Genomic DNA, 14,682 nt, shown 5'->3' with positions numbered 1-14,682 from the left:
AAAAGAAAAAAAACGAGGAAATGAAGGAGGCCTCAAGGGTCTCTGAGAAAGGGGCTTTGAATGAAATTAACAGCAAAAGAGAGACATATCCTTTCTCTGACTTAAAAAGGGCAATACGGAAGAAAATGTTTTTAAGTACAAGAGGGAACTTTCTTACACAGGATGCTTGTGGTTAACTTCAAATGTTGTTTTTGAAGCGCAGAGGTCGCATGTACAAGAAGGTACTTTCCATCAAAAGGTCAAGAGAGGAGGCTGGAAAGAGAGTACTTTTCCATGACAAAAAAAATGTTCTTGTTTACTTGAGGTTATATATTTGGTGGTCAAAAACCAAGGGGGATGGCAGTCATTTGAAGGGTAGCATCTGTGCATACTGCCTGGCTGTCCGTCTTCTTCATGAAGAAACTAAAATAAAACCTTGTTTTTTGATCTTTCATTGGGACTGTCTCCTTCCTTCCGTGCTCCCGCGACGTGGACCTAAAAAGACCCAATTTAGGGTCTCTAACACCTGGAGAAGGAGCCCCCGGTGGCGCAGTGGGTTAAAGCACTGAGCTGCTGAGCTTGTTGATCGAAAGGTCGCAGGTTCGATTCCGGGGAGTGGCGTGAGCTTCCGCTGTCAGCCCTAGCTTCTGCCAACCTAGCAGTTCGAAAACATGCAAATGTGAGTAGATCAATAGGTACTGCTCCGGCGGAAAGGTAACGGCGCTCCATGCAGTCATGCCGGCCACATGACCTTGGAGATGTCTACGGACAACGCTGGCTCTTCGGCTTAGAAATGGAGATGAGCACCACACCCCAGAGTCAGGCATGACTGGACTTAATGTCAGGGGACTACCTTTACCTTAAGACCTGGAGACTAGGACGTGGAACAATGGCTTCAAACTGCAAGAAAGGAGATTCTATCTGAACATGAGGAAGAATTCCTGATTGTGAGAGCCGTTCAGCAGTGGAACTCTCTGCCCCAGAGTGTGGTGGCTTCTTCTTTGGAGGCTTTTAAACAGATGGCCATCTGTTGGGGGGTGCTTTGAATGCAATATTCCTGCTTCTTGGTAGGGGGTTGGACTGGATGGCCCATGAGGTCTCTTCCAACTCTATGAGACAGGAAAAGGAAGAGAAAGAAAGGAAAAGAATGAGAGGATAAAAAAAGAGAATGAGAGGAGGGAAAAGAAGAGAACGAGAGAGAAAGGGAAAAATGAAGAATGGAGAGAAAGGGAAAGGAGCAAAAGGAGGGAAAGGAAGAGAATGAATCAGAGAGAAAGGAAGAAAACGAAGAGGGAAAAAAGACGAAAAGGAAAAGGAAGGGGGTGAAAGGAAGGAGGAAAAGGAAGGGAAATGAGGGAGAAGAGAATGAGAAAGAAAAGACAAAGAAAGGAAAAGAATGAGAGGATAAGGAAGAGAATGAGAGAGAAATGAGGGAAAAGAAGAGCATGAGAAAAAGAGAGCCAAAGGAAATGAGAGGATAAGGAAGAGAAAGAAAGTAAAAGAATGAGAGGATAAGGAAGAGAATGAGAGAGAAAAGAGGAAAAGGAAGGGAATGAGAGAAATGAGGGAAAAGAAGAGCATGAGAGAGAAAAGAGGAAAAGGAAGAGAGACAAAGGAAATGAGAGGATAAGGAAGAGAAATAAAGGAAAAGAATGAGAGGATAAGGAAGAGAATGAGAGAGAAAAGAGGAAAAGGAAGGGAATGAGAGAAATGAGGGAAAAGAAGAGCATGAGAGAGAAAAGAGGAAAAGGAAGAGAGACAAAGGAAATGAGAGGATAAGGAAGAGAAAGAAAGTAAAAGAATGAGAGGATAAGGAAGAGAATGAGAGAGAAAAGAGGAAAAGGAAGGGAATGAGAGAAATGAGGGAAAAGAAGAGCATGAGAGAGAAAAGAGGAAAAGGAAGAGAGACAAAGGAAATGAGAGGATAAGGAAGAGAAATAAAGGAAAAGAATGAGAGGATAAAGAAGAGAATGAGAGAGAAAAGAGGAAAAGGAAGAGAATGAGAGAGAAAAGAGGGAAAAGAAGAGCATGAGAGAGAAAAGAGGAAAAGGAAGAGAATGAGAGAGAAAGGAAAAGGAAGAGAATGAGAGAGAAGAATGAGAGAGGAGGGAGAAAGACAACTTTTTATCCCCCACGCAATGGGAAAAAATATCTCATGACAGGGTGGGCCTGAATGGGAAACCACTTTTGTGAACTTGTTACAAAAGCAAAGCGAGGGTAAGCCTCGCGCAAAAACTGTGCTCACTCGTCACAGGGCGCGCGCCTCTTAGAACTGAACAGCACCAGCGTCAAAGGATGCTTCTCTTAGCCCCGCCCCTCGTTGTCGTCATAGGTAGGGTTGAGTCACAGGCGGACTGTTCGCGCATGCGCAAGGAAGGCCTAGCTTCAGAAGAGAGAAACCAAACCAGGCGAGGAACCAGGAGAGAGCCGGAACCGGAAGTGGTGCTCCTGGTAGCTATGGCGGCGCACTTAGCAACGCGGCTCTAAGAAGAAGAGGCTCGTTAGTGAGGGTAACTGGTGGGAAGGCGGAAGCGAGGGCGCGGAGGGATGGCGGAGAAGTTCGACTCCCTGGAGGAGCACCTGGAGAAGTTCGTGGAGAACATCCGGCAGCTGGGCATCATCGTCAGCGACTTCCAGCCCAGCAGCCAGGCGGGCCTCAACCAGAAGCTGTGAGCGCCTCCTCTGCCATTTCCCCACACAACCCCTACTTAATTCAGCAATTATTATTAATAGTATTATTTGTATTTAATTATTTTACTTATATCCCGCTTTTCTCCCAGAATAGTATCCCAAGCCACTGATGCTAATGTAAAAACATACTATTACATAGAATCATAGAATCAAAGAGTTGGAAGAGACCTCATGGGCCATCCAGTCCAACCCCCTGCCAAGAAGCAGGTATATTGCATTCAAATCACCCCTGACAGATGGCCATCCAGCCTCTGTTTAAAAGCTTCCAAAGAAGGGGCCTCCACCACACTCCGGGGCAGAGAGTTCCACTGCTGAATGGCTCTCACAGTCAGGAAGTTCTTTCTCATGTTCAGATGACAGATGGAATCTCCTTTCTTGTAGTTTGGAGCCATTGTTTCGTGTCCTAGTCTCCAGGGAAGCAGAAAACAAGCTTGCTCCCTCCTCCCTGTGGCTTCCTCTCACATATTTATACAGGACTATCATATCCCCTCTCAGCCTTCTCTTCTTCAGGCTGAACATGCCCAGCTCCTTAAGCCGCTCCTCATAGGGCTTGTTCTCCAGACCCTTGATCATTTTAGTCACCCTCCTCTGGACACATTCCAACTTGTCAATATCTCTCTTGAATTGTGCTCATAATTGGACACAAGATTCCAGGTGTGGTCTAACCAAAGCAGAATAGAGGGGTAGCATTACTTCCCTAGATCTAGACCAGGGGTCCTCAAACTAAGGCCCGAGGGCCGAATACGGCCCTCCAAGGTCATTTACCCAGCCCTCACTCAGGGGCAACCTAGTCTGAAATTACTTGAAAGCACACAACAACAACAGCAACAATCCTACCTCATCTGCCAAAAGCAGGCCTACACTTCCCACTGAAATACTAATAGGTTTATATTTGTTAAAATTGTTCTTCATTTTAATTATTGTATTGTTTTAAAGTGGTTTTTTTTGTACTGCAAATAAGATAGGTGCAGTGTGCATAGGAATTCATTCATGTTTTTTTCAAATTATAATCCGGCCCTCCAACAGTTTGAGGGAATGTGACCTGGCCCTCTGTTTAAAAAGTTTGAGGACCCCTGATCTAGACACTATGCTCCTATTGATGCAGGCCAAAATCCCATTGGCTTTTTTTGCCACCACATCACATTGTTGGCTCATGTTTAACTTATTGTCCACAAGGATTCCACGATCTTTTTCACACGTACTGCTCTCGAGCCAGGCATTGTCCCCCATTCTGTATCTTTGCATTTCGTTTTTCCTGCCAAAGTGGAGTATCTTGCATTTGTCACTGTTGAACTTCATTTTGTTAGTTTTAGCCCATCTCTCTAGTCTGTCAAGATAGTTTTGAATTCTGCTCCTGTCCTCTGGAGTATAGAATCATAGAGTTGGAAGAGACCTCGTGGGCTATCCAGTCCAACCCCCTACCAAGAAGCAGGAAAATCGCATTCAAAGCACCCCCGACAGATGGCCATCCAGCCTCTGTTTCAATGCTTCCAGAGATGGAGCCTCCACCACATTCTGGAGCAGAGAGTTCCACTGCTGAACAGCTCTAACAGTCAAGAAGTTCTTAGTGTTCAGGTGGAATCTCCATTCCTGTAGTTTGAAGCCATTGTTCCGCTTCGTAGCCTTCAGAGCAGCAGAAAACAAGCCTTCTCCCTATGACTCCCCTTCACATCTTTTACATAAGTTAAAAAGGAATTAAATAGGCTAACAATGGTTAAAAACACTATTTTAAACCAAAGACCATTTGAGATCTCAAGAAGCAGTTGGCAAAATAGCGCTCATTTCCCTAATTAATTTTAAGAATTGAGTGTTGCTCAGATAATAGTCCAATCCACTAAATGGTTTGCCTATTATGGAACTGTAGCCCCTTCTACACAGCTGCATAAAATCCAGACTATCTGCTTTGAACTGGGTTATATGGTAGTGTTACTTACTTAGGCGATCCCTCGTTGGCCGAGTAGGATAGTCTTCCAGGATCAGTATACTTGTGGATCCGTAGGTGGCTGTGGAGCCCTATTCTTGACTTGCATCTTCTCCCGCAGTGAGGGCGTTGGTTTCCAAGTGGAAGCCAGTCTTGGTCGGGGTTGGCTTGATGCACCTTCTTCTTGGCACACTTCTCTTTCACCCTCGATTCGTGCCTCTTCAAATTCTGCAGCACTTCTGGTCACAGCTGACCTCCAGCTGGAACGCTCAAGGGCCAGGGCTTCCCAGTTCTCAGTGTCTATGCCAGAGTTTTTAAGGGTGGCTTTGAGCCCATCTTTAAATCTCTTTTCCTGCCCACCAACATTCCGTTTTCCGTTCTTGAGTTCAGAGTAGAGCAACTGCTTTGGAAGATGGTTGGGCATCCAGACAACGTGGCCGGTCCAGCGGAGTTGATGGTGGAGGACCATCGCTTCAATGCTGGTGGTCTTTGCTTATTCCAGCACGCTGACGTTTGTCCACTTGTCTTCCCAGGAGATTTGCAGGATTTTCCAGAGGCAAACTGTTGGGTACAACCATTAAAGCCCTACATGGTTTGAGTCCAGGTTAACTACAGGATTGCTTTTTCACATATAATCTGCCCCTTGGCACTGAGGTCCTCTGGGGGACTCTTACTCTAGCGAACCAGAATCCGACTAGTGACCATCACCCAGAGGACCTTTTCATTGGCCACCTCAGGACTTTGGAATGACCTGCCAGAAGAGCTCTGATAGCTAAATGAACTATTAGAATTTAAAACCTATTTGATGATCCATCTCTTCTGGCAGGACTACCCAGTTAAATTTGAGTCATGAGTTTTGGATTTACATTCTGTTGCTGCTATATGTTGATCTTTGTACTCCGTGGTATTTTTAAAAACAGTGTGTTTGATATATGTATTTTATTGTACGTATTTTATGTTGATATGTTTTGACTTTGTTGTACGCTGCCTCGAACCAATAGGAGAGATTTATTTATTTATTGTGTCAGGGGCAACCAGACCAATAGGAGAGATGGGCAACAAATAAATTGCGTTATTATTGTTGTTGTTGGCGTTGTTGTTGTTATTATTATTATTAGATACATAATATTATTATTTACTTTATTTATATACCGCTTTTCTCAGCCCTCAGGCGACTCAAAGCGGTGAGATAATAAGATTATTACAGAGCAAACAAGATCACTATGGTGATTTTTTTTGTATTTGATCATATGTCTGACACTTCCCAAGTGTCTAGGACTGTGTGATGTATGCGTACTGAATGATGTATTGAATAATGCGTGCAAATCCAAATAGGGTGGCCTTTTGCAGCTGACAGATGGTAATTTTGTCAGTGCCAATTGTTTTTAAGTGCAGGTCAAGGTCTTTAGGAACTGCACTCAGTGTGCTGATCACCACTGGGATCACCTTTACTGGCTTGTGCCAGAGTCTTTGCAGTTCGATCTTTAAATCATCTTCATCATCATCATTGTTGTTGTCGTCATTTTTCTCACCTGTCCTAGATTACATGTAGACATAGACTGATGCATCCCAGTCTAATATTGCTCAGGTTAACATGCCTTTGACAAATAGTGGTTAGCTCAAATCTCATTGATTTCAGTGAGTCTGTTTGGAGTCCCTTAGTTTGTGTAACCCTATTTAAAAGACATATGATCATGTTTAAGGAAGAAGAATAAATCTGCCAATCCTTGTTTTATGTTTGGTGACACATCCATTTGGTACAGTTCCTGGGGCAGAGCTTGCTTGATGGTGCATCCCTCCTATAATGTGTCTGATTTGTTTCTGCCTAGGAATTTCATGGTTACAGGCTTACAAGATATTGACAAGTGCCGACAGCAGCTTCATGAAATCAGTGTGCCTTTAGAAGTCTTTGAGTAAGTGTTTCTATTTTATCTTCACAGCTGATATCTTTCTCAAATGCCTGTTGGTATTACGAAAAAAGAACACTTTTGTAGTATTTTATGTTTACTGTGAATGGTAGAAAGTCCATTTTTATTACCTAGTGGAAGTGAGTAGTTGCAAATTCTTAACATGAAGGTGTGGAGTTGATGTGCAAGACTTTTCAAGAATCATCTAATAGAATTATTTAACATTAATACTTTCCCCTAATTCTTTGTGTTCTGAACCCAGATCTGCTTCTAGGAATGTTTATATATATATATATATATATATATATATATATATATATATATAAATAAATAAATTTTTCCTGCTCCTACCATTTATTTTAAACAACAATACACACAGTATTTCCAGATGCTAAGAGTAGACTGGTCATATTGGATTAATTCTTAGGAGTTTGTGTATGCGATCAGATGCTCAGTGATAATACAAGAATGTGCTAATAAAATATTCTCGAATATACTGTAGGTACAAGACATACTCTAGTGTGCTTCAGTAAATGACTTGAATGTTTTATACATGTTTACTTTACACCATATGTGAACTCTTTATCAAATTTGACTTATAAAACTTTTTTCCTTAGATATATAGATCAAGGCCGCAATCCTCAGCTTTATACTAAAGAGTGCTTGGAAAGGGCTCTCGCTAAAAATGAGCAAGTAAAAGGCAAAATAGATACAATGAAGGTAAGATTTAAGTATTTCTGACAATTCTCTTGTTGCTTTATAACTAAACATTTTACATGGGCTGTTTATTTATTTATTTATTTCGCGCATTTCTACCCCGCCCTTCTCAACCCCCGAGGGGGGACTCAGGGCGGCTTACAAAAGGCACAATTTGATGCCAACAATAGACAATAAGATAAAACATGTATCAACAGCAATTATAAAACAGTTAAAACAATCAAGTTATACATCACAATAAATAAAAACCAATCTAATATTCAACGTTCGCCAGCTCAGAATCCGTAAGTTCATTCCACATTGTCAAATCCTATCAATTCTAGTCGTCATTGTCCTGTGTCTGTCTGCCAGATTACCCAAAGGCTTGGTCCCATATCCATGCTTTTAGTTTCCTTCTAAAAGAGAGAAGGGATGTTGATGACCTAGATATATTTGCCATGAAACTATCAGGCTTGATTTAGTTACATTACAGTTCTGTCTATATGGACACTAGTGCTAGTGGAAGCTTTTTAAAATCGAGATTTGTGGTGGTGGGAGAGGGAGTGTGTTTGAAAGCAGGGGAGTATTAATAAGTGGGGTCTGAGCCATTGTTGTGGGGTTTCATATCATAAGTGAGGTGATGCATGCCCGTTTTGAGATGTGGTCTTGCCTACTGCCGATATGTTTCCCTGATACATTTGCCTCAACCAATATGCTCCTTCTCGAGAAACGTTCAAAAAGAACCTTAAAACCTGGCTCTTCCGCTGCGCCTTTGGCGAGTAGGTGCACAATATGACACCATTGCACCCCTCAACGTTCTTCCCACTGGAATACACGCCCTCCAAATGGGAAGTTTAGCTTCACAACTATGGGTGATTTTATGAGTTCCCTGCAGATAACTTGCTCTTATTTTTATCTCATTGGAGTCTTTGGATCATTTTTATCCTGTACATGTGGCCTGCCCATTGTTATTGTGATTATGTTTATTGAAATGTTATTTTATTACTGTGTTTATATATATATATATTCTTTTCTTGATGTAATTTGATGATGTTGTTTATTGTTTATGTTCTGGTTTTATCTTGTTGTCTATGTTGTCCGGGCTTGGCCCCATGTAAGCCGCTCCGAGTCCCCATTGGGGAGATGGTGGCGGGGTATAAATAAAGATGATGATGATGATGATTATTATTATTATCTTGAACCCAAAATAGCTCCCAACCCCAAATTAAATGGTAGGCTATAGATCAGAAGAATATATAAAGAGTTATAAGTAAAGGCTAAATCTCCATCACATCTGTTTTGGTGACCAAGATCCAAAGACCCCTATGATCAGTTTGTATGCCTCGGGGTTCTTTGGGTTGTCTTCCTCAAAAACAGGAGTTCTTTGTACTTCTGTGACAAATGCCTTGAAAAACTGAGAGAACTTCTAAAAGCAAATTGGGGCATGTTTTTTAGGAAGTCACAAGCCCCATTGAGGCTCCCTGAGGCAGCTTTTGACATCTGAGCAATTTCATTTTTTTTATATTTCATAGATTTGGAAACAAGACTGAGGGGCTGTAAAATAGATTAATGTTTGTTTCATGGTTTACAGTTGGACAATTCACCATTATTTTACTATTGAGAAAACACAGTCTGCTTAACAGGTGTTACTGGTTGATTGTTGGGTTCTGTTATTTTCAGATCTAGTGGAAGGCGTGATTCTGGTATGATTTTCTTTTCTTTCTTTCTTAGAAATTCAAAAGCCTATTGATTCAAGAGCTAACGAAAGTGTTCCCAGAGGATATGGCTAAATATAAAGCTATACGGGGTGAAGATCCTTCTCCTTAATTACATTATTTGTGTCCTGCCTCTTTCTCCAAACACTGCCAGTGGGCTATTGTGACAGCATTTGACTTCATCTTGGGGAATTAAGACATTGCATCCAATTGAGGTATTATTACCTACTGTTTTTCTTGACCAGAATGGAAGCCGATTCTCCTGTGCTATATGTGAGGCCATTAAAGGTTCCTCGGCACTTTCAGTAAGAAGCTAATCTTTCCTTTGATGTGACTTCAAGCCCATCTGTGAGCCAGAAGCCAGCAGCTATGCTTTTTGTAAAATGCTGTTTAAATTATTCAGCTTCTTTGTCTCATGCAAAGTACGGTGGGGTCAGGGAGGTGACTTCTGCTGAGGCGCTGCAATGTACAAAATGAAGTAAAATAAAGATGTTGTTTTTCTTTGAGTAAAGTTTGAGCGTATTTCTTTCTTGTTTTTGGATCTGTTGGATGGCAGAAGATGCCTTGAAGAAGAGTTGTGGTTTGACATGGTTAATCAAAAAAGCCATCTTCTGAAATTTTACATCTGAATTATTTTACAACCTTAATAGATAGGCTTTGAAATATGTTTTTCCTCACTTGTGATCTGTGGTTTTCAACCTTCCTTATGCCACGACCCCTTAATACAGTTCCTCATGTTGTGGTGACCCCCAACCATAAAATTATTTTCGTTCCTACTTTATAACTGTAATTTTGCTACTGTTATGATTTGTAATGCTTATATCTGATATGCAGGATGTATTTTCATTCACTGGACCAAATTTGGTACATATACCCTATATGCCCAAATTTGAATATTGGTGGGGTTGGGGAGGAAATTATTTTGTCATTTGAGAGTTGTAGTGGCTGGGATATATAGTCCACCTACAATAAAAGAGCATTCTGAAGTCCACCAATGATGGAATTGAACCAAACTTGGCACACAGAACTCCCATGACCAACAGAAAACACTGGAAGGGTTTGATGGGCATTGACCTTGAGTTTTAGAGTTGTAGTTCACCTACATCCAGAGAGCACTGTGGACTCAAATAATAATAGATCTGGACCAAACTTGGCATGGATATTCAATATGCTCAAATGTAGATACTGGTGGAGTTTGGGGAAAAGATACCTTGACACTTGGGAGCTGTAGTTACTGGGATTTATAGTTCATCTCCAATCAAAGAGCATTCTGAACCCCACCAACAATAGAATTGGTCCAGAGTTCCCACACAGAACCCCCATGACCAACAGAAAATATTGTGTTTTCTGATGGTATTTGATGACCCCTCTGACACTCCATCGCGACCCCCTCAGGGGTCCCGACCCCCAGATTGAGAAACACTGCTCTAATACCTAAAATGGCAGGGCTCATAAGCATGGCAACAAACTGCTTAAATTTTCACCATAAAATGGTTTACATCTGCTGTATTTATATATAGTTATAAAAATCCCACAAATGTTAACTGCGTGATGCAGCAGTTATTACTGGGTTATATCGAAATAAACCATCATGAATAAACAAGGCACACAAGTTGCATTTAATTCAATGTTTTTTCAGTAGTGTGCACTAAAGTAGATATATAAAATGCCAACTCGTTTTTGAGAGCAAACCCTTCTCCTGAAGGAAGGCATGAGGGACTGATATTCAGTGACAAAGGCCTCAGATTTAGTGGCTATGGCTTAACTGTTTTCATTCATCCAGTTTCTACCAGTTTATGTACAGTACTCAGCTGTTGAAGGCCTCAGACACTGGGATCGAGGCTTGCCAATCTATATAAATAAAAATGTAATGTTCGTTTGTGCTATTCACAGAACTCAGAAACCACTGGGGCAATTGACACCAAATTTGGACACTATCTCCCTAACAACCCAATGTATGTTTTCCACTCAATAAAACAACAAAAACAAAAAGCAGAAAGGACTTCTAAGCTGCATGTCCACAAAGGAGAAACTGCATGTCTACCGAGACCCATGGCCACGCCCCCTCCTCGCGGAGAAACAGCCAGCCGTTAAAGCCAGGCGCACGTGCACTGCCACAAACACACACACACAAGCGGGTGGAGGTGGAGGCTTGCTGCATGCAGCCCCTTGTCTTCCCCTCCTATGTCAGGAGAGCAGTCTCCTCCTCCTTTCCCTGTCGGAAAGTGCCAGCAGCAGCAACGGAGTACTCCACGCAAGGAAGAAGGGGAGGAGGGGGGGGGAGGGGGAGGGGGAGGAGGCGAGGAAGGTCCATGGTGCTTGAATGAAGGACCTTCCTTCTCTCCCTTCCCTTCTTTCCTCCCTTTCCTTTCTTTCCTTTTCTTCTTTCCTTCTCCTTCCTTTCCTTCTTTCCCTCCTTCCCTTCCTTCCTGTCCCTTCTTCCTTTTTCCTTTCTTTCTTTTCCTTCCTCCCTCCCTTTCCTCCTTCTTTCCCTTTCTTCATTTCCTTCTCCTTCATTTCCTTCCCTCTCTCCTTTCTTCATCCCCCTCCTTTCTTTCCCTCCTTCCTTCTCCTTCCTCCCTCCCTTCCTGTCCCTCCTTATTTCTTTTCCTTCCTTCCCTTCTTTCCCTCCCTCCCTCCCTTTTTCCTTCCCTCCTTCCTGTCCCTCCCTCCTTCCTTCTTCCTTCCTTCTTTCTATGTAAGATATAAATACAATATTAAATGAAAGGGACAGTCAAGAAGTAACGAGAGAAGGATGGAAAGAGGGAAGGAAGGAAGGAGAGAAGGAGGGAGGGAAAGAAGGAAAGAAGTAAAGAGAGGAGGGAAAGAGGGAAGGAAGGAAGGAGAGAAGGAGGGAGAGAAAGAAGGAAAGAAAAAAAGATAGAGAAGCAAGGAAGGAGAGAAGGAAATAAAAAAGTGAAAGGAAAAAGAGGGAACGAAGGAGAGAAGGAACGAAACAGGGAAGGAAAGAAGGAAGGAACCAAAGAGCAAAGAAAGGGAGGAAAGAAGCAGGTAGAGATGGAAGACAGATGATAGGGAAAGAAAAAGAGGAAAGGAAGGAAAGAGGGAAGGGAGGAGAGAAAGAGGGAGGGAAGGTTGGCCACAGCAACGCGTGACGGGTACAGTTAGTTGTTAGTAAAAATTCACTGTGTGATTTTTGAGGCATATATTTTACTCACCGGAGGCAGCCAAACGCATGACTGTTAACATGAATTAGACTCTTGCTCTGTATGATGATGATGATGATGATGATGATGATGATAATCATCATCATCATCTTTATTTATACCCCGCCACCATCTTCCCAATGGGGACTCGGAGTGGCTTACATGGGGCCAAGCCCAGGACAACATGTTACAGCAAAATAAAATCAAAACATAAACAACAAGCAACATAATCAAAATTATATAGAAGGAAAAAAAAGTATAAACACAGTAACAAAATAATATTCCAATAAACACAATCACGATAAAAGTGGGCGGTCCACATGTACAGGATGAAATTATTAAAAGACTCTAATGAGGTAAAAAGGGCCAGGCAGCTTCCCTTGGACAGCAGCCCCCACTGTGCCTACATTGAGATGCACACCTACACACCTTATTCTGAGTGATGGGGAATGCATTTTTCATAGTTCCAGATCCTTTCTGGTTGTGTGCTTCTAGACTTTACTTCTTTCCCATCCTGATGCAGTTATTATGTCTTATATAAGCTCCTATCCCCACTTGCGAGGGGTAGTTTAATGATTTTTCATCTTTCTCCCTACTTCCTCAGTGTCTGGATTTATTTTAATATGTGAGTACAGCGGTCTTGTGAAGTTGCAGAGTTTCAGTTTTCCTGTTTATTCCATAAGTGAAAAAGTGAGATGCACAAATGAAATTTTCATTGTATTTATTGACATGTTCTTTTTGGCGATGCTCTCTGGCTGGATATCTTCCTGAGCATTGTTCATAGTAGTTGGTGCTGATAAGTCATAGAATCAAAGACTTGGAAGAGACCTCATGGGCCATCCAGTCCAACCCCCTGCCAAGAAGCAGGAATATTGCATTCAAATCACCCCTCACAGATGGCCATCCAGCCTCTGTTTAAAAGCTTCCAAAGAAGGAGCCTCCACCACACTCTGGGGGCAGAGAGTTCCACTGCTGAACAGCTCTCACAGTCAGGAAATTATTTCTCATGTTCAGATGGAATCTCCTTTCTTGTAGTTTGAAGCCATTGTTTCATGTCCTAGTCTCCAGGGAAGCAGAAAACAAGCTTTCTCCCTCCTTCCTGTGCCTTCCTCTCATATATTTATACAGGACTATCATATTTCCTCTCAGCCTTCTCTTCTTCAGGCTAAACATGCCCAGCTCCTTAAGCAGTTCCTCATAGGGCTTGTTCTCCACACCCTTGATCATTTTAGTCGCCCTCCTCTGGACACATTCCAGCTTGTCAGTATCTCTCTTGAATTGTGGTGCCCAGAATTGGACACAATATTCCAGTTGTGGTCTAACCAAAGCAGAATAGAGGGGTAGCATGACTTCCCTAGATCTAGACACTATGCTCCTATTGATGCATGCCAAAATCCCATTGGCTTTTTTTTGCCGCCACATCACATTGTTGGCTCATGTTTAACTTGTTGTCCACGATGACTCCAAGATATTTTTCACATGTACTGCTCTCGAGCGAGGCGTCCCCCATTTTGTATCTTTGCATTTCGTTTTTCTTGCCAAAGTGGAGTATCTTGCATTTGTCACTGTTGAACTTCATTTTGTTAGTTTTGGCCCATCTCTCTAATCTGTCAAGATTGTTTTGAATTCTGCTCCTGTTGAGAACCAGTGCACTGGAGGGCTTTCCAACCTTATCTATCATATTGTCAGGGCTACAGAGGGTCAATGGCACAGTGAGCTTCCCACCATAGTAGCAGAAGGACACCTGCAGGGTATGATCCTATAGCTACTGGATAATATATATGCTTCCGTGGGGATTTGAGACCAATTTATTAAAGGCTGTGGCATTTCAGACTGATCTGTATTTGCCCTCCATATTACTATATTTGCTTTCTCTCATTTTTTGCTATCTTCAAATTTCACAACCAGCTTTGTAATTTTATTGTATGTTACCATTGCAGTAAAAGGGGAATATATACATTGTGCTTGTAGCAAATTACATTTTTACTCTTTGCTCTGTTAGCAGCCTCTCACTCCCATCTTAAAGGTTGCTTCTTTTAGAAATGATGCATTTCTAAACGCACTATCATTCAAACACAAGGAGATATTTTAAGATATACCATGTTATGGGAAATGTGCCCAAGCTACTAAGGAAACTAGTTTAGTTCTGATTGCAGGTGAAATTATAGAAATCATACTGTGATGTCCTATCAGAGCAAACCACCAGTTATGAATCTTGTTTCAGGTGGCTGTCAGATGCCTCGAGGAATCAAAAAACAAAACAAAATAGAACTTTAAGCTGTAACTCTTTCCCAGTGTGATCCAGCAACTGGTATTTATTCTCAAGGTACATGTAACTATGACTTGTAGCTTTTGAAACTCACACCTCATGGCCTTTGTTTTCCCTTTACATGAGGCCATCACATATAATTTGTCAAGGTTGATGGTGAGCCCCTCTTGAAATTACATCCCCGAAGAACAACCAATCAGATGTGTGATTGTTGTTCTTTGCATTCATTTAATAGGGTTTTCCTTTGAGTGTTCTTTAAGAAAGCCCTATGAAATTCATGGGGTTGCCATAAGTCAGTGGGTGACTTGAAGGCATATACATACACAGGTGGAGAATA

At 41.9% G+C, this 14,682-nt stretch overlaps 1 protein-coding gene across 1 annotated transcript; it reads left to right on the top strand.

Annotated features, from left to right (window-relative positions):
• Window positions 1-2,349: 2,349 nt before the first annotated feature.
• On the top strand, window positions 2,350-9,420 carry MED10 (mediator complex subunit 10). Its single transcript, XM_060774609.2, has 4 exons — window positions 2,350-2,648; window positions 6,421-6,504; window positions 7,116-7,218; window positions 8,926-9,420. The coding sequence occupies exons 1-4, from the start codon at window positions 2,527-2,529 to the stop codon at window positions 9,019-9,021; spliced, it is 405 nt and encodes a 134-aa protein (XP_060630592.1). The 5' UTR covers window positions 2,350-2,526; the 3' UTR covers window positions 9,022-9,420.
• The last annotated feature ends 5,262 nt before the right edge of the window (window positions 9,421-14,682 follow it).

This window comes from Anolis sagrei, chromosome 4 (assembly GCF_037176765.1).
Source record: "Anolis sagrei isolate rAnoSag1 chromosome 4, rAnoSag1.mat, whole genome shotgun sequence".
Taxonomy (NCBI): domain Eukaryota; kingdom Metazoa; phylum Chordata; class Lepidosauria; order Squamata; family Dactyloidae; genus Anolis; species Anolis sagrei.
Note: the sequence above shows the minus strand (reverse complement) of the source record. Positions and strands in the feature narration are given on the sequence as shown.

What these genes read in the sequence shown, in the direction of transcription:
- MED10 (XM_060774609.2), top strand. Translation starts at nt 2,527, where the DNA reads ATGGCGGAGAAGTTCGACTCCCTGGAGGAGCACCTGGAGAAGTTCGTG. An exon ending in GTGCCTTTAGAAGTCTTTGA is followed by an intron (nt 6,505 to 7,115) that starts GTAAGTGTTTCT and finishes TTTTTTCCTTAG; the next exon opens with ATATATAGATCAAGGCCGCA. An exon ending in GCAAAATAGATACAATGAAG is followed by an intron (nt 7,219 to 8,925) that starts GTAAGATTTAAG and finishes TTTCTTTCTTAG; the next exon opens with AAATTCAAAAGCCTATTGAT.